General features: G+C 42.1%; 1 protein-coding gene across 1 annotated transcript; it reads right to left on the minus strand.

The window, feature by feature from the left end:
- Positions 1-1,082: 1,082 nt before the first annotated feature.
- CNEP1R1 (CTD nuclear envelope phosphatase 1 regulatory subunit 1) lies at positions 1,083-13,645 on the minus strand. Its single transcript, XM_047791918.1, has 6 exons — positions 13,492-13,645; positions 12,348-12,419; positions 10,122-10,195; positions 5,815-5,924; positions 5,636-5,690; positions 1,083-2,437 (listed from the first exon to the last, which is right to left on the minus strand). The coding sequence occupies exons 1-6, from the start codon at positions 13,514-13,516 to the stop codon at positions 2,396-2,398; spliced, it is 378 nt and encodes a 125-aa protein (XP_047647874.1). The 5' UTR covers positions 13,517-13,645; the 3' UTR covers positions 1,083-2,395.
- Between the last annotated feature and the right edge of the window lie 5,253 nt (positions 13,646-18,898).

Here is an 18,898-nt window from a genome sequence, read left to right on the forward strand (position 1 = left end):
TCATTCGAGGCATATAGAAGTTCCCAGTATAGGGATCAAATCAGAGTTACAGCTGCTGGTCTACACCACAGACACAGCAACTCGGGATCCGAGTCAAGTTACGACCTACACCACAGCTCATGGCAATGGAGGATCCCTGACCCACCGAGTGAGGCCAGTGATCAAACCCACACCCTCGTGAATACCAGTCGGATTCACTTCCGATGCGCCATGATGGGAACTCCTGAGTCTGCATTCTTAACCGTCACTCTCTTACGCCTTATGACTTTTAAGATCAACACAAACACAAAACTCCTTTCAATCTAAGTCAAAAGACTTGGTTTTGGTTCTGTCTTCAGTTAAGTCATGGGGATCCAGAGTAAAGTCTCTGTGAAAATCAAGACTGTGTTCCCCGCCTGTAAAGTCAGAGGACTGGACTTGACAGGAACGTCCTACTAGTACAAAGGGTTATGAGAGCCTGAGGGTGCTGGTGATGAGAAGCTCACCTGGCAAGGGTCCTTAGACCATTTCAAGCAGGGCAAAGACTTTTTTGGAAAATGAATTTGTTCTGCTAGAAGTAAAAGTGTGAAAAATCTTTGGAACTGTAACAAAAATTTCTTTCTTGGAGCCAATGAATTCCAAGTAGTCTGGCATCAGGAAATCCTGTACTCCTCTCCAAGTACATGCTCAGTACACGTACACAGTATACTTTGCTGGGGGAGGAGAGTCAAGGCTTTTGTTAAATACACAAAGTAGGTGACGACAATCCCAAAAAGGACTTAGAGACATGTAAGATCCCTGTTTAGCATTCTATTCTTGCAGGAAACCAGCAATTCAAGTTTGTAAAGCTCAATTTTTGAGAAAACTTGCATTTCCTGATTAAACACTAAATATCAGACCACGATGAGTAAGAACTATTAAAAGTGTTCATAGCCTAATCAACTGGGTACCTTCAAATGCTACTTGAAACCTGCTCTACTGGACACAACACTGGAATAAAATATCTCCTTTGGAACTAGCCTGTATCTGACAGACACAGTATGCTTTAAAAAATTTTTCAGTTCCAGACTTACAATAAACCAAGGAAAAAGCCCAATCACTAAGTATATATAAAGTATTTATTTTTATGCACATATTTACCTACAAAATTTACAGAAAATAAAACAATGCAGAATATACGTAATACCCTCTTAAGACTTCGTAGGAGCAGAGGGTTTTATTGCTGCAGTTCCAAGGATGAAATTTTATACACGTGAAAGCCAAGATGAACACATTTAAATGTAGTCTTATTAAAAAGTTTTTATCTTGTCTTTGAATTTTTAGCTTTCGTTAAATGAAATGTAAAAGACTGCTCATGAAATAATTTAAACCTTTTCAAAATCTAATAAACAGGTAAAAGGCACCTCCAGTTCTTTAAAATATTTACAGCAATTCCAATAGTTTAATTTTAAGGGTTATTATAGTCTATGTGGCTAATATGCATACACAGTATGTCATTAACACTCTCTAAACAGTGAGAATTGAAGACTGGTTTGTGGCACTGCTCCCAAGTTATCCTTGTGATGGAGTGAATGATCAATCACACCTGCACAATACTACTGCAACAGCACGCCTACCGCAGCATAAAATCCAATTATCTAAAACAATGACGATCACATTCCCAGATAATACATAATTTGGAACTAAACTTGTCTATTCAGAAGCCTCTGGAGTGTTATTAAAATCATTAAAAAAATATCAAGTATATTAAATGAAAGTATATATTAATAAGCATATATTAAATGAAAACAGTAAACTGGAAAGTACCACTGTAGTGGCTGAAGTTCACTATTCTGGTTTAACAAAAACTATTTCTCAAAACAGCTACAATTTCTTACAACATAATGGAGATGAGTCTTCCTCAGTCTAAGCTCAATCTGGTGTTTTTCCTGCACTATGATTAAAAGAGTGAAAGGCACAGCTATACATAATAGCCGGTTTTAAAGAGCTGTGGAGACGGCAAGCAGATGTTCCTGAAATACTGGTGCAGAACAAAGTCCACATAACATTTCCTCCTTAACATTGGCATTGATTTGCTATTTACAGTAGTTTGCAAAAATACATTATAAAAACTGGATGAGGTTCTGTTTCTAAGTTTAACTTAGTAACATACATACATACTTCATCTGCAAAACTCTTGCAGGACCTGAAGTACTAAAGTGACACTAATACTGAAACACAGATAATCAAAGGTACCAAAGCACTGATAGCGTGAGTCATCATCAGGAAGATGTTCTGGGGAATATTGCACACTTCTTGTCCATTGTTGCTATGACCTTCACATATCCAACTGCAAAAGGAATCCTTTATGGCTTTCTGCTGTATCACTCATCCCAAGGAAGGTTGTTTTAAGTCCCAGAACAATGAATGCGGATTGTCATTGAACATGAGGCCTAGGTTTCAAAATTAGTTTTCCTGTCTGTAAAAATGGAAGGAAAAAAAAAAAAGTTTAAAAAACACACAGTTTTATTAAAAACACTACTTATTTAGAAACTTTAAAGGGCATTAGGACACCTCTCCATATTTAGTCAAGATTAAGCTATTAATAGTTATGTTTTAAAAATTTCCTTGTGTTGAACTTTCTTTTAAAATATTTAGTACTTTAAAATGCACATACAGGAGTTCCCGTTGTGGCACAGTGGTTAACGAATCCGACTAGGAACCATGAGGTTGTGGGTTCGATCCCTGGCCTTGCTCAGTGGGTTAAAGATCCGGTATTGCCATAAGCTGTGGTGTGGGTCACAGACGCGGCTCAGATCCCGTGTTGCTGTGGCTGTGGCATAGACCAGTGGCTACAGCTCTGATTAGACCCCTAGCCTGGGAACCTCCATATGCCGCGGGTGCGGCCCTAAAAAGACATAAATAAATAAATAAATAAAATAAAAATTTGGGGCTGTAATTGTGGCATATGGAACTTCCTAGGCCAGGGATCAAATCAGAGCTGCAGCTGCAATCCATGCAACAACACCTGCAACAACACTGGCTCCTTAAGGCTGGGGATCAAACCCATGCCCCAGTAGTGACCCAAGCTGCTACAGAAACAATGCTGGATCCTTCACCAACTGTAACACAGCAGAATTCTAACATAAAAATTTTAATTTCCTCAAATTAGAATGTAAACCAATGGTTGGAACAATAGACACTCATATACAGTTAGCCTGGGAACTTCCATATGCCACATGTGTGGCCCTAAAAAACAAAACAAAAACAAAAACAACCAAAAAACACATTTTATTTTTTTGCCTTTTTTTTTTAGGGCCACATCTCAGGCACATGTAGGTTTCCAGGCTGGGGTCGAACTGGAGCTGCAGCTGCCAGCCTATGCCACAGCCACATCAACGCTGAATCCTTAACCTACTGAGCGAGGCCAGGAATCGAACCTGCAACCTCATGCTTACTAGTCAGGTTTATTTCTGCTGGGCCACAACGGGAACTTCATAAACAACACATTTTATTATCACTCTCAGGTCAAGAGTGTTGTCAGGATTCTGGCTACCTCTCAATTCTCACTTTAATTTTTGGTAATTCCTTGATAGCTTGGTGGACCTTTGATACTAATTTTTCTATTGTTTACTGGGTATAATTTATATACAATAAAATGCTCAAATCTTATGTAGTTTTATGAGTTTTGACAAATATATACACCCACGTAGTCATCACCCAAATCATGCTAGAGAACACTACCACCCAGAAAGTTCCTCCATGCTCCTTTCCAAGGTCAATGGTATCCCCACTCCCTATACGACCTAAATGCTTACCAAAGGTTAATGATGCCTACCACTGATGTTCGGATAAATGGAATCACACTGTGTGTGCTTTTGCAGCTGCTTTTACTTAATATGTTTCTGAAATCCATCCATGTTACTATGTTTCAGTGGTCTGTATCTTTTTACATTGCTATGAAATGCACAGTATTCCAATGTATAAAAATATCATGGTCCCAGTTCCCCTTGTGGCTCAGCGGGTTAAGGACCCGACAGTGTCTCTCTGAGGAGGCAGGTTTGATCTTGGCCTAGCTTAGTGGGTTAAGGATCTGGTGCTGCCTCAAGCTGTAACACAGATCACAGATGCAGCTCAGATCCGGTGTCACTGTTTCTATAGCCTCAGCTGTAGCTCCAATTCAACACCTAGCCCAGGAAGTTCCATATGCTGTGGGTGCTGCCTTCAAAAATATAAATAATAAAATTTAAAAAAACCTATGGTTTGGAGTTCCCCCTGTGGGGCAACAGGATTGGTGGCATCTCTGGAGCACTGAGATGCAGGTTCAATCCCCTTCAATCTCTGGACAGGTACAGTGGATTAAGGAGCCGGTGTTGCCATGTTGCCATGGCTGAGGCGGAGGTCGAAATTGTGGCTTGGATCTGATCCCTAGCCCAGGAACTCCATTTGCTATGGAGTGACCAAAGATAAAACAAACACACAAATAAAAATCTACTTTATTTTTGGCTGCACCCACGGCATGAAGTTCCTAAACCAGGGATCACACCCAAGCTACAGCAGTGACAACACTGGATCCTTAATCCACTGAGCCACCAGGGAACTCCTACTTTAAACTATTTTAAATTACATGAGTTAAGATATTAATGTAATCTCACTGTAAAAAGTTCAAACAATACACATTAAGCTAAAATAATCCTTTCTACTTCAGATCTAGCCCTCTAGGGAAGAAAACAATTTTAGCATGAATTCTTTCAGACTGTTTTCTACAGATTTATATTGACACACATGAAAAAAATGAGGTGCTACTAACATGCTGATTGAGAGTAAAAGACATCACCAATGATTTGTTTCTAAATAATCCAATGAAGGGAAGGTGGACAGGGTACACATGAAATAAGAATGGCCACCATATATTGCAAACCAGCTATAATGAAAAAAATAAAAATCATTATAAAAAAATTAAAAAAAGAATGGCCATGAGTTGATTTATTGCAGATGATACATGGGAGTTCATTTAACTCTTTTCCTTACTTTTTAGTATTTTTAAATTTTCATAATTAAGTTTTTTTTTTTTTTGGTCTTTTTGTCCTTTTAGGGCCGCACTGGTGGCATATATGGAGATTCCCAGGTTAGGGGTCTAATCGGAGCTGTAGCCACCAGCCTACGCCAAGAGCCACAGCAACTGGGGATCCGGGATCTGAGCCACGTCTACAATCTATCTAATCTGTTTTTCTTCTTTTCTTTTAAAGGGGAGTTCCCATTGTGACGCAGCGGAAATGAATCCGACTAGGAACCATGGGGTTTTGGGTTTGATCCCTGGCCTCTCTCAGTGCATTGCTGTGATATGTGGTGTAGGTTGCAGATGCAGCTCAGATCCTGCTTGGCTGTGGCTGTGGCATAGGCCGGCAGCTGTGGCTCCTATTAGACCCCTAGGCTGGAAACCTTCATATGCCACAGGTGCAGCCCTAAAAAAAAAAAAGACACCATTGATTAGATGCATTTCAATTTCAGAGATGTTAAAATGTGTAAAAAAAAAAAAAAGGAAAGAAAGAAAGCCTTAGAAGTAATGCTACAATGAATATTCCACAGAATCGATTGGTTAATAAAATGTTTACTTAAGCCAAAATGCTTCAATTCTTTCAGTGTGTATTTTCTAATTAAAAAAAAGAATACTTACATCATCACAAGACATATTGTACTCTGCTAATACAGTTCGACATCGAGCAGCTATACTGAATAAATGTGGTCAAAGGAAAATTTAAATTTCAAGAGTAAGCTTTTAACAACACCTAGAGCTCATTAAAAGGTACTTTAATTTAGTTCTGAGAAAAAAACTCAATTTGTAGTAAAGGATACATTGACGGTGCAACTACTCTCTTGTGTATTCCAGCAAAGAACAAGCCTATTAGAGTGATACAGCTAATCGTGAAAAATGGATGATTCCATAACGATGTGAAGAAAGACACCTGTAAAAGAAGAGTTTGACATACAAAAATGTTAAAAACCTCAGAATATTGATTCCTACCTCCCCATTTGTGCATACACGTACCATTTAATTATCTAACTATATGAAATTTTGAAGACTTTCAATTGTCCTAATTCTCCACATTGCCATACAATAAAAATTGAAATGTTTTATATGTTCAGAATAGCAAGACAATATAGCAATATTCCCTTCATTCATTCAAAATACTTGAACCAATTACAAATTCATTCCTATAATTCAAAAAGTGCCCTACCAAAAATATTTACTAAACTCTTGCTAGTGAGAAATAATTTTAAAAGTGCAAGAAAGGAGTTCATGCTGTGGCTCAGCGGAACCATGAGGATGTAGGTTCGATCCCTGGTCTCACTCAGTAGACTAAGGATTTGGAGTTACCAGGAGTTATAGTGTAGGCTGCTGATGGGGTTTAGACCCCGAGTTGCTCTGGCTGTGGTGTAGGCTGGCAGCTGTAGCTCCAATTCGACCCCTAGCCTGGGAACTTCCATAGGCTGGACCTGTGGTCCCTTTAAAAAAAAAAAAAAAAAAAAAAAAAAAAAAGCCAAGTTCAGCACACCCTGCACTCAAAACCTGGTCGGTCTAATCATATCCTGTCACACTTTCACACCTAGGGTATCATTTTCCTTATGTCCTCTCCACCTGGCTAACTCCTATATAGCCACCTAATACTCAGCTCCAGCATCACCCTTTCTCTCTAAACAGGCAAAACATGAATTTGGTTTTGAAACTACTGAGATTAAGATAGCCACAGAACACTCAAGTGGGGGAAAAAAATTAGGGCTCAAGAGAAACAAAGGGCTAAGTTCAGATCAGGGCATAATGAGATGATAACAGAAAACAAGACCACACACAATTCTAAGAATATACAAGACAAAAAAAAAAAAAAATTGGAGTTCCCGTCGTGGCACAGTGGTTAACGAATCCGACTAGGAACCATGAGGTTGCGGGTTCGGTCCCTGCCCTTGCTCAGTGGGTTAATGATCCGGCGTTGCTGTGAGCTGTGGTGTAGGTTGCAGACGAGGCTTGGATCCTGAGTTGCTGTGGCTCTGGCGTAGGCCAGTGGCTACAGCTCCGATTCAACCCCTAGCCTGGGAACCTCCATATGCCGCGGGAGCGGCCCAAGAAATAGCAAAAAGACAAAAAAAAAGAATATACAGAGACAAAGGCCCAGGGTCCAGGATCGGAACAGGAGTAAGCACTGAAGCCAGACTACTAGGGAATAAGAATGTCGAGAGAATTAAATATTTAGAGTCTAGAAAAAGAAATCAAATGGACTAGAAACAAGATGGGAGCAATAGAGCCAAACTAAGGGTATCTGCACTCCATTCTCATACTAAGATATGTGTACTATGTGTACGTGTTTTAAGATAGAGAACTAAACTTGTGAAAAGCGCCAAGTGGATGGCCCAGCATGGTACCAGTTAAATAAATTTGTCAAGTGAAGACATGACAGGCTGAAAACATCAGGAAGGAAGAAGCTCCTAGAAGGATGAGACCTTGAAGAAAGGTTCCAGAGCAACATAGTCTTTCTAAAACCTTTAAGGACCGTGTAATCCCCCCAGGTCATCTATGCTTTATGTGGCCTGCAATGTTAGCACATAGAGTGCATTCGTTGTATTTTTAATTAGGTGAGTCAGTAGCAACCTTCCTTTCTCCCTGACAACAGTCAACTGCATCCAAGCAACAGTTTCCTCCTTCAGTTCGATCATCCATGTACTTTACAGTTTGCCACATTCCTTCTCTCCTCAGGTCCTTCCAGCTAGCCACTAGCTTTTGAGTTTGCCGCTCCTCTTACAGACACAAGTGCTGTTTTGTCTTGTCAGCTTTGAGGTTACTAAACATCGAAATATAAAGAGCCAACCCTTAGGCTAATAGTTATACTCTCACCTAATTTAGAAAATTATATTAACTACAGAGTTTTGGGCCCATTTCAAATTACATTTAATTCTGTGTTTTACTAAGATCTCAAATTGCTGAAATCAGCTCATATTTTTCCCAATCACAAGTCAGATTCATTTCCCAAGGTAGACCTTTTTCAATCTTCTTGCCAGCTTCCTTCACTCTCCCCCTGAAGATGAGTACCACGTGCTGCCTTAAAATCAGATTTTTATAAATGAACACACAGGAGAGTTTCCTATCTGTCACAAAACCCCTCCATTAACATGAAACCCCATCACCAACCTCCCCTGCTTCCTACCCCTTTAAATCTCCACCTCAGTGGATAAAGTCAGGAAGACTACATGCTAAGTAACTTGCTGGTTTTCTGAACTGCCATTCATACCTCTGACAAAAGCTGTATTATGTGTTTTTTTCTATACAACCTAAAAGGTTGCAAATAAAGCTATTGCAAGTAGTTTACCTGATTTAGTTTAAAAGGGAAAGGGGTGAAGATCTGTAAAATTACAGCATCATTATCACCTAAATAAAGCTAAATGGGGGCAGAGGGGGTGGGAACGTCACTGAAAAATTGAAGATGACTTTTTCTCTAATAAAAAAGCCCACGTTGGTGGGGAGTTCCTATTGTGGCACAGAGGAAACGAACCCAACTAGTATCCATGAGGAATTGCCTTCAATCCCTGGCCTCGCTCAATGGGTTGAGGATCCGATGTTGCCATGAGCTGTGATGTAGGTCACAGATGCAGCTCAGATCCTGAGTTGCTGTGGCTGTGGTGTAGGCCGGCAGCTGCAGCTCAGATTTGATCCCTAGCTTGGGACCTTCCATACACTGCGAGTGTAGCCTTAAAAACCAAAAAAAAAAACTTAGTAAAAAAATAAAAAAGCCCAAGCTTGAAATTAAGACAGTTGGTTCTACAATGAGGTAGAAATTTGAGAAACACACATCAGCTTTCATCAGCAAATGTTTCAAGAAATAACATCATGGAAGCTGTTGATGCATTTGATACAGGGATATTCTTAAACAGTGCCCAATGGGAGATCTGTTTCCTATATTAAACTTCAGGCAAGAAATTTTTTTAAAAAGATAAATGCTTAGAAAGGAAAGCTTTGCCAGCTTAAGCAACTCACATGGTTCTCTTGAGAGGCAATGAAAACAATGGAAGGGCTGTGACTTTAGAGACTAATTTATAATTCAGTCCTGGCAATATTGCTGGCTCACATGTCCTATGGTTTCAGTGACCTGGTTTCCTTCTTGGGTTTTTTCTTTTTCTTTTTCAGGGCCGCACCTGTGGCATACAGAAGTTCTCAGGCTAGGGGATGAATCAGAGTTGCAGCTGCCACCCACAGCCACAGCAACACCAGATCCAAGCCGCATCTGCAACCTACACCACAGCTCGCAGCCAACACGGGATCCTTAACCTACTGAGTGAGGCCAGGGATCAAATCCACATGGATACTAGTTGGGTTCTCATGGCTGAGCCAAGATGGGAACGACTCCTTCCTGGTTTTAATCTCTAAATCTAATGTTTTTTTCCTCATCCTGGCTATTCTTTACATTTATATTTGCTATTTTACTATATATGTCTTCTGAAAAGTCACCTCAAATACTTTAAGGAAAGGCATTAATAATGATAACGCATAGAAAAAAATGTTTTTATACTTTTCTTTTTGTCTTTTGTCTTTTTAGGGCTGCATCGGTGGCACACAGAGGTTCCCAGGCTAGGGGTCTAATCGGAGCTGCAGCCGCCGGCCTACACCACAGCCACAGCAACGCCAGATCCAAGCCGTGTCTGCGACCTACACCACAGCTCGTGGCAATGCTGGATCCTTAACCCACTGAGCGAGGCCAGGGACTGAACCCAAAACCTCATGGTTCCTTGTTAGATTTGTTTCCGCTATAACATGATGTGAACTCCTGTTTTTAAATTTTTTAAGCTGGCACTGATGACACTAACTGAACAAAACAATGTTTACAATGAAATATGTAAAAATGAAATATGTAAAAGCTATACACAAGTTCAGAAATGACCAAGTTATATATTCAGTGAAGTAATATTTCTCAGGACTTTTTTCTGCAAAGATACTTAATCTACAACAGCCAGCCAAAGTTTTCCTCAAGCAAATTAAGATTAGCCATATTTTAATATAATGGTTAATATCAGAACTAGTAGTAATAGATAGCATTTAACTACTTTACAATGAACAAAGCACTGCTATACCCATTATCTCACCTAATCTATTAAAGATTTTAAATCAAAATTTCTACCTTTTGCGTCTCGGGATCTATTAACCAGTTCCAGGCACCAGTAGCTGTACAGACAGATACCACTATAAGAAGCACTGATGAAAGATAAACACGAAATTAGTACGGAAATAAGCTATATTAATGATACTACCACCAGTTCCTCATACGTGACAGCCGAAGGATGCAGCACTTCATTAAATGAAAAATGTACTCAACTCAGAAATGAAGAGACTTGCCATTTGACCTTGAGGAATTCATTAAAACGATGTGAACTTGAGTAATTGAGGAACACAGTGCCCCCTTATGACTTTAGTCAGAATTTCTGAAGATTAATGCAATTAAAAGCAGTCAGAACAGAGATGGTAAGAGATTTTGTTACGTAACTTTCAATGTGCTTTATGCTAATTTTGCAGATCTTGTTAATTAAAACAAAAACAAACCGCAAAACCAAAACCTCATTTTTAAATGAAAAATAAAAGACTCCTTTATGAATGCACTGAGAGTTTGGACTAAAGGATTTTGGGTTGCAGACAACCGCCTCTTGTTGAACTGAACAAAGGTCCGTGTTAGAAAGGATGGAGCACATCAATCAATATCAGATTTTCCTCTAGCAACTTAAGGAAGGTCAGGGTAGAAATTACTGACAGTGTAATTTTTTCCTTACTAAGCTACAAATGTTTTAGAAATTCTAAATAGATCATTAGAAAACTTAAACAATAAAGGGGCACCAAGACGTAGTTACAGTTCTGGGGATTGGAGTTCCCATCGTGGCTCAGCAGTTAATGAATCCGACTAGCATCCATGAGGACACAGGTTCGATCCCTGGCCTCATTCAGTGAGTTAAAGATCTGGTGTTGGCGTGAGCCATGGTGTAGGTTGAAGACGAGGCTCAGATCTTGTGTTGCTGTGGCTGTGGCGTAGGACAGCAGCTACAGCTCCAATTAGACCCCTAGCCTGGGAACCTCCATATGACACGGGTGCTGCCCTAAAAAAAAAAAACCAAAAACAGAAAACAATTCTGGGGAATCAAGACAATCACTGCCTTTCAGTTGGGATGTATACATTTTTAAATCAGAGAGATCAAGTTTCAAAGAGCAACAGAAATACAATAAAACTTTATAAGCTAGAACATCATACACATTTTAAAAGATTCTCAAGTAACACTGAAACAAGGTTTGGGGGGGTCATTCACAGGTACACTGAAGAATCTGAGAAAATCATTACTTGTGAATTCTGACCAATGAGAATACCTAGAGCACAGGATTAAAAATTTTGCCAATATATTAGATAAAAATTAAGCCAAAAAAGTCTCTACAAAGAAAAAGACCCCCATCTTCTACAGTGCTCTTTTGGTCCCACAAAATGAATTAACACTTTGTAATAAAGTTCTGTCCTCAATGTGTGCTGCTGTACTTCCTTCTTGGGAAAGATTAAATTTCAACAATGAACATCCAAAAAATTAAGACTATACCAACATAAGTTAGCCAAGTATTTTGCTTGCTCATGTCATCACTGGTCAATTTTTCTGCATTTCCTATTTCCATGGGGCAGTAACTCCAATTATTTCAAATCATTTTTGCAATACTTGTTGAATATGGTTTTCCTTAACAAACTCTATTTCAAAAGTTTGTAGGCAAAAACTGCAAAACTGTCAAACAGATTATTGAAATTATCATGTGTGCTGGTTATCAGATTTGTAATTTTTTTTTGTCTTTTGTTTTTTTAGGGCTGCACCCACCGGCACATGGAGGTTCCCAGGCTAGGGGTCGAATCGGAGCTACAGCTGCCGCCTATGCCAGAGCCACGGCAAAGCCAGATCCGAGCTGCATCTGCAACCTACACCACAGCTCATGGCAACCCTGGATCCTTAACCCACTGAGCGAGGCCAGGGACTGAACCCAAAACCTCATGGTTCCTAGTTGGTCGGATTCGTTTCCGCTGCACCACGACGGGAACTCCAGATTTGTGATATTTAATAAAAAAGTGTATGCATTTTAATGGAAAAATAATAATTCAATCACACAAAATATGACTATTCCCTTAGGGTAGTCAGATTCTTAACATTTCTCTATAATGCATTATCTATGATGCTGAGCAAACGTGAAAACTATCAAAAGGAAAGCTTATGGTTTAGTAATGCAAGCATTTGTTAATTGAAAGTTTTACATGAAAGCAAATCATTGCTAGGCAGGAATAAGAATGTCAACTGTCAGTTTATTTCCCCCTAAAAAAAATTCAGGCACTTACTTCTCCAACGTCCAGTGGCAGGTTGCAAACAATGAATATATTCAGTAAGTCTCCTCTCAAAAGCCTTGAGATCTAGGGAAAAAGAGATTTCAATTTTCTAATTAGCTACTCTTACTGGCTCGAGTCTATTAAGATGAAATTTTGATACTCTAACTGCTCCAGGTCTTACACACCAACCTACATTTATCACTGCGCTGTTTACTTCGTTTACCATGACAGTTTTTAAACATTTGCAAAATACTAAGTTTCCTTAATTCCAATTTCTCATAAAAGGGAACTGGCTGGTTCACTTTTAGAAGCTTCGGAATGGTATGTGGAAAACCAGCAACAGCCACAGTCAGCGCCAAAAGCTAGACATGTGAGGGTTGCAAACACGAGAAACAATATCAGGTCGAGCTTTAAATCTGTTGGAACCAATAACTTCCTATTAGAACGTATTACCTACCATCCAAAGCCTATTTGACTGCAATTACCTGACTCCGACTTCAAGCCCTCATATTTACCTAATGGCTACGCTTTGGACCTCTGATCTAACGGGTGGGTACGGAAAGACTCTCCCCTTTCCTCCCCAGGAACAGGTTACAGGTGATCTTTGTGGCACCAGGCCGACGCCTAGTTACACAGGACAGGGGCGTCCGAGATGCTCCCTCTGAATAAGACCGGGTATCATTTTCAGTTGTGATTTTTAAACTTTAAAAAGGGAGATCAAGAAGCACTCCCTTAACTCAGCAGTGACCAAAAACCACAGCAGGAATTAGGGATACAACTCGTGGAGGGAAAGGGGGAAAAAAAAAAAGTGAATCAGCACACGACAAAGCAGAGTGCAGACATTCAGTAAGGAATAATAAAAAAGAAAATTAGCCCCGGCAAAGAGCTCCCCGGTCTACGCCGAAGGAATGGGAGGGGGGGTAGCTGACGCAACGCCCCCCAGCACCGGCAGAGAACACGCGCGCCGGAACTAGCGCCCGGCCGGGTCTGACTGCCCTTTGGCCCCTGGGCCGGCCCGCGCGCCCCCCAGCTCCCGGCCCCGCCAGTACATCCTTCGCGGCCTCCTCTCTCAGGACGAGGTTTCCCCGACTCCGGCCCCTCCGGCTTCCGAGAGGAGCACAGGGTGGGCACGGGCCGCCAAGGAGGCCCACGCTACCTTCCGCCTGCTCCAGCGAGTTCATGTCGGGCGGCAGCTCGGGTCACCGCCACGGCCCCGTCCGCATCTCAGCTCCACGGCCCCCGCCCGGCCCGCAGCGCCAACTCCCACCTCTAACCGCTCCTCTCTGCCCCTTCCCGTCGCACCGCCCCTTGCCTAGACCCGCTACGCTCATTGGATATCTCTACCGGACCCCTTAATTAAAACAATTTTCTATTGGCTAACTCCTGCTCGGGCCTCGGGGGCCTAGCGTTGGACGGTCAGCCAGAGGGACCAAGAACTGCCGGCGGACGAGTTGGCGCAGCACTGGCGCCGCCTCCTGCCCTGGGGAGGAATTGCAGCCTGTCTGAGAAAGTTCGTTCTTTTCTGTATTTTTAGTTTCTTGCTTGGTTCTTTCATTGCTCATTTCTTCAGCGCCCACTATCTTTCGGGGAGTGTTCTGGTCACTAACAAGGGATACAGAAATCAACAAGCTAGCCCTGCCTCTAGGACTCAAGGAGAAATAAGGTACAAACAGAATTAGAATCCAAATAATGCAATTTCCTATTTATAGTACATTTTCCGTAGATACCTAACCCCTTAAGTAAGTATTTCTCCCTTGATTGTTTTTTTTTTTTCTCATGTCACCCAAATTTCACTTTTTTTTTTTTAGGGCCACACCCACAGCATATGGAAGTTCCAAGTCTAGGGGTAGAATTCGAGCTATGGCTGCCAGCCTACACCGCAGACACAGCAACACCAGATCCAGGCCACATGCATCTGCGACCTACACCACAGCTCATGGCAACTCCAGATCCTTAACCCACTGAGCAATGCCAAAGATCAAACCCGCATCCTCATGCATACTAGGCAGGTTCGTTTCTGCTGAGCCAGGACGGGAACTCTTTCTATTCTTTTTATTTTATGGCTTCACTAGCAGCATATGAGAAGTTCCTGGACCAGGGGTCGAATCAGATCTGCAGATGAGGCCTACACCACAGCCGCACTGGATCCGAGCTGCATCTGTGACCTGAAGCTTGCCGCAACACAGGATCGTTAAACCAGGCGGCCAAGGATCAAACCCACATCCTCAAAGAGACAACGCTGGACCCTTAACCTGCTGAGCCACAACAGGAACTCCAGCAATTCTGTTCTTATTTTTCATTATCATACATTTAAGCACTGAAAAAACTTTTTTTCACATAAATTATATGGGCATACAAGGAATTTTGTAAAGTCGATGTTACTCAGTTCTTTAAAGACCTTTTGGGAGTTCCCCTCCTGGTTCAGTGGGAAGAATCTGACTAGTATGCATGGGAACGAAGGTTTGATCCCTGGCCTCGCTCAGTGGGTTAAGGATCCAGCATTGCCGTGAGCTGCAGCTCTGATTATACCCTAGCCTGGGAACCTCCATATGCCACAGGTGTGGCCCTAAAAAGCAATAAATAACTTAAATAAATAAATAAATAAAATTGAAATTTGTGCACTGCTGGTGGGAATATAAAATGGTGCAATTGCTGTGGAAAACAGTAGGGCAGTTCCTCCAGAAATTAAAAACCAGAACCCCCATATGATCCAGCAATTCCATTTCTGGGTAGATACCCCAAAACTATTGAAAGTGGGGTCTCAAAGGGATATTTGGGGTTTTGTTTTTTTTGCTTGGTTTTGGGTTTTTTTGGTCGAGCATGTGGCATATGGAAATTCTCAGGCCAGGGATCAAATCTGCCACTGCAGAAACAATGCCCAGTCCTAAACCCTCAGTGCCACAGTAGAGATATCTGTACACCTGTGTTCCATAGCAGAATTATTCATAATAGCCAAAAGGTAGAAGCAACCCTGGTGTCCATTGATGAATGAAAGGATAAGTGAAATGTGGTGTTTCTATATGCATGAAATGATATTCAGCCTTAAAAAGAAAGGAAATTCTGACACCCAATACAATGTGGATGAACCTTGACTTTTTTTTTTTTTGTCTTTTTGCCTTTTCTAGGGCCGCTCCCACAGCATATGGAGGTTCTCAGGCTAGGGGTCGAATCAGAGCTGTAGCTGCCGGCCTGCACCAGAGCCACAGCAATGCGGGATCCGAGCCACGTCTGTGACCTACACCACAGCTCACGGCAACACCAGCTCCTTAAGCCACTGAGCAAGGCCAGGGATTGAACCTGCGTCCTCATGGATACTACTCAGATTCATTTCCACTGAGCCATTACGGGAACTCGGAACCTTGACTTGATAGTAAGTGAAATAAGCCAGTCGATAAAAAAACAAATACTGTATGATTTCATTTATCTGAGTTACCTCGAGTAGTCAAAATCAGGGAGACAGAAAGCAGAATAGCAGTTGTTAGGGGCTGGGGAGTTTGGGTTTAACGCACACAGGATTTCATTTCGGTTTTATCAGATGGACAGAGTTCTGAAGTTGGATGGTGGTGATGGAAGCAGAATAATGTAAATGTACTTAATGCCACTGAACCATATCCTGAAAAATAGTTAGGATGATAATTCATGTCTGTTTGACCAAAATTTTAAAAATCGCAGGAGTTCCCATCATGGCTCAGTGGTTAATGGATCCGATTTGCAACGGCTCAGATCCCTCATTGCTGTGGCTGTGGTGTAGACTGGCAGCTGCAGCTCTGATTGGACCCCTAGCCTGGGAACCTCCATATGCCACAGGTGCAGCCCTAGAAAAAGACCAAAAATAAATAAATAAATAAAAACAAGTTCACAGGCGACAAGCAGCAGTTATTCGCACTGTGCTGTTGTTATTTCTATCTTGGAGTATAGACAGGCGGCTGGTTGTGCATGTTTATCCTGGAGCCCACCTATCTCCTTCCTCAGCAGGTGTAAATAAGAGGCTAGTTGCAAATGTCCTGCCTCAAGAAGCATAAATAAGAGGCCAGTTGTGAATGTCCTCCTGGAGCCCATCTCTCTCCTGCCTCTGCAGGTGAAACCCTGTACCAGATCCGAAATCTTTGTGTTTCGAAGTAAAAAGCGTTTCCTTGAGCCTCCCAGGTCTCCCTCCGTCTCAAAAGGTTGACGCAAGACTTCATGATGATGGAGTTCCCTTATGGCCCAACAGTAAGGAACCCAGCTAGGATCCATGAAGAAGGTGGTTCGATCCCTGGCCTCGATCAGTGGGTTCAGGATCTGGCATTACCGTGAGCTATGGGGCAGGTTGCCGAGGCAACTCAGATCCTGCGTTGTTGTGGCTGCGGTGTAGGCTGGCAGCTGCAGCTCTGATTCGATTTGACCCCTAGCTTGGGAACTTCCATATGCCTTGGGTGCGGCTCAAAAAAAAAAAAAAAAAAAAAGAAAGAAAGCAAGGTAATGCTTAGGATATATTGTTACAGCTAAAAACGAGTTAATTCAGTCTCCGTTATGTTATGTCCTGCCTTGGCCCACGAACTTACTGCGACTATTTACTTTCTAGTTAGAGTTCTAGTGTTTTCTTTTGTAATTGAAACAGTCCCTAACACCCCTTCCCTGGAGTCTTCCCTGGAATCTTCTTTCCAGAGAGAAGGACAAGGAACGAGGACCCCAAAGACAACAGAAACAATCACTGGATCCACTGACGCTGGCCTTGACAACTCTGAAATGATCCCTGGACGAAGAATAATACAGACACCTTAATCAATAACCCTGTCTTCCCAGCCAAACCTATAAAACCCCTTGCTATCCCCTTTCAGGATGGGACATAGTTTTGACGCAATGGCCTGCTGTGTCCTTCTTTGCCTGGCAAAGCAATAAAGCTATTCTTTCTCTTTTTAATTTATTTTTATTTTATTTTATTATTTTTATTTTTGGCTTTTTTAGGGCTATGCCCGAGGCATGTGGAGGTCCCCAGGCTAGGGGTCTAATCAGAGCTATAGCCACTGGCCTATAGCACAGCCACAGCAATGCCAGATCTGAGCCGAGTCTTCAACCTACACCACAGCTCCTGGCAACGCCAGATCCTTAACCCACTGAGTGAGGCCAGGGATCGAACCTGCAACCTCTGGTTCCTAGTCAGATTTGTTTCCGCTGCTCCACAATGGGAACTTCAAGCTGTTCTTTCTCTTCCTCAGAACTGTCTCCGAGACTTAATTGGTGCTGGTGTGCAGAAGCTGCATTTTCGGCTATGTGGGTGCAGCCAAAAAATAAAACAAATAAGTAAAAGTAGAAAGCTTTTATATTCCACCTTAAATATATTTTCATTAAAGTTCCCATTGTGGCCCAGTGGTAAGTGAACCTGACTAGTGTCCATGAGGACATGGGTTTGATCCCTGGACTCCCTCAGTGGGTTAAGGATCTGGTGTTACTGTGAGCTGTGGTCGAAGATGGGGCTCAGATCCCGAGTTGCCGTGGCTGTGGCTGTGGCTCTGATTCGACCCCTGGCCTGGGAACTTCCATATGCTGCCACGTGGCCCTAAGAAGACAAAAGACAAATATATACACACACATATATATATATATATTCATTAAAGCTGGAAGAGGCAGATTGAGCTCAATTAATATATAGACACTCTTCACCATTTACTGTAATTGGTGAAACCAGCCCGTGTTGTCAAAACAGTAAGTGAGCTTATTAGAGCGCCAGGGACAGACAGACAGTTGACTGGAGCAGCGTGATCTCAAGCAGGATTGATTGACCAACAGAGTGGCTGGGAGCCCTGAGCAAGAGGAATGCAGGCTCCCTGGGCAAGGGCTTTTTTATAGTTAGGGTTTCGTGGAACAGGTCACTAAGTCTCCAGGAGAAAGTGGAAGAGGGCTTAGGAAACAGGCAAGGAGGATTTAGGTCCTTCAGGGTGAATTTTAACAGTCCTGTGGGCTCTGTTTATTTTGAGGCTTAACAGCTCCTTAACTATCCTGGTCCTGGGGCCTTCCTCCCTGCAGGAGTGTGTTTTTCCTGTTTGGTCAGCGGAAATCTGGGGCCTGGGTGGGATCTTCCATGGTGGGGGGGCTATAGCCTCCATTCGGTCTCTCCCTCGGTTTATAGACACCACCTCTCAGAAATCACACTTTATTTGTATCAGAAACTTTCCATCCTTCTGAAGTTGCAACACTTATTTTTTTTTAAAATACAGATGTATTAAGATAGGATGCTTGTGAGAGATGCAAAGCAGGCAAGCAGGGTGGCCCTGCCTAAAGTTGACAACACTTAAGACTTGAACACACAGGCCAGGACCCAAACGCAGCCAGAAGCCGTGTTGGGTCTCGAACCCATGTACGAGGACTGAAACCCAGCCAGAAGCCAGTTTGGGACTAGAACCTACAGTGTTTTTTTTTTTTTTGCTGTTGTTCATGTGTTTGGTTTTTATTTTTTTTGTTTTTGTTTTTTTGCTTTTTAGGGCCGCACTCTCGGCATATGGAAGTTCTCAGGCCAGGGGTCGGATCGGAGCTACAGTTGCCAGTCTACACCACGGCCACAGCAATGCCAGATCCTAGCTGCA

This window comes from Phacochoerus africanus, chromosome 8 (genome assembly GCF_016906955.1).
Source record: "Phacochoerus africanus isolate WHEZ1 chromosome 8, ROS_Pafr_v1, whole genome shotgun sequence".
Lineage (NCBI taxonomy): Eukaryota > Metazoa > Chordata > Mammalia > Artiodactyla > Suidae > Phacochoerus > Phacochoerus africanus.

Excerpts from the sequence above, each read along its gene's own strand:
- CNEP1R1 (XM_047791918.1), bottom strand. The coding sequence starts at position 13,516 with ATGAACTCGCTGGAGCAGGCGGAAG. Across the intron at positions 10,196-12,347 it reads TGCCACTGGACGTTGGAGAA|TGCTTCTTATAGTGGTATCT; the intron begins GTAAGTGCCTGA and ends ATCTTTCATCAG. Across the intron at positions 5,925-10,121 it reads TAGATCCCGAGACGCAAAAG|GTGTCTTTCTTCACATCGTT; the intron begins GTAGAAATTTTG and ends CTTCTTTTACAG.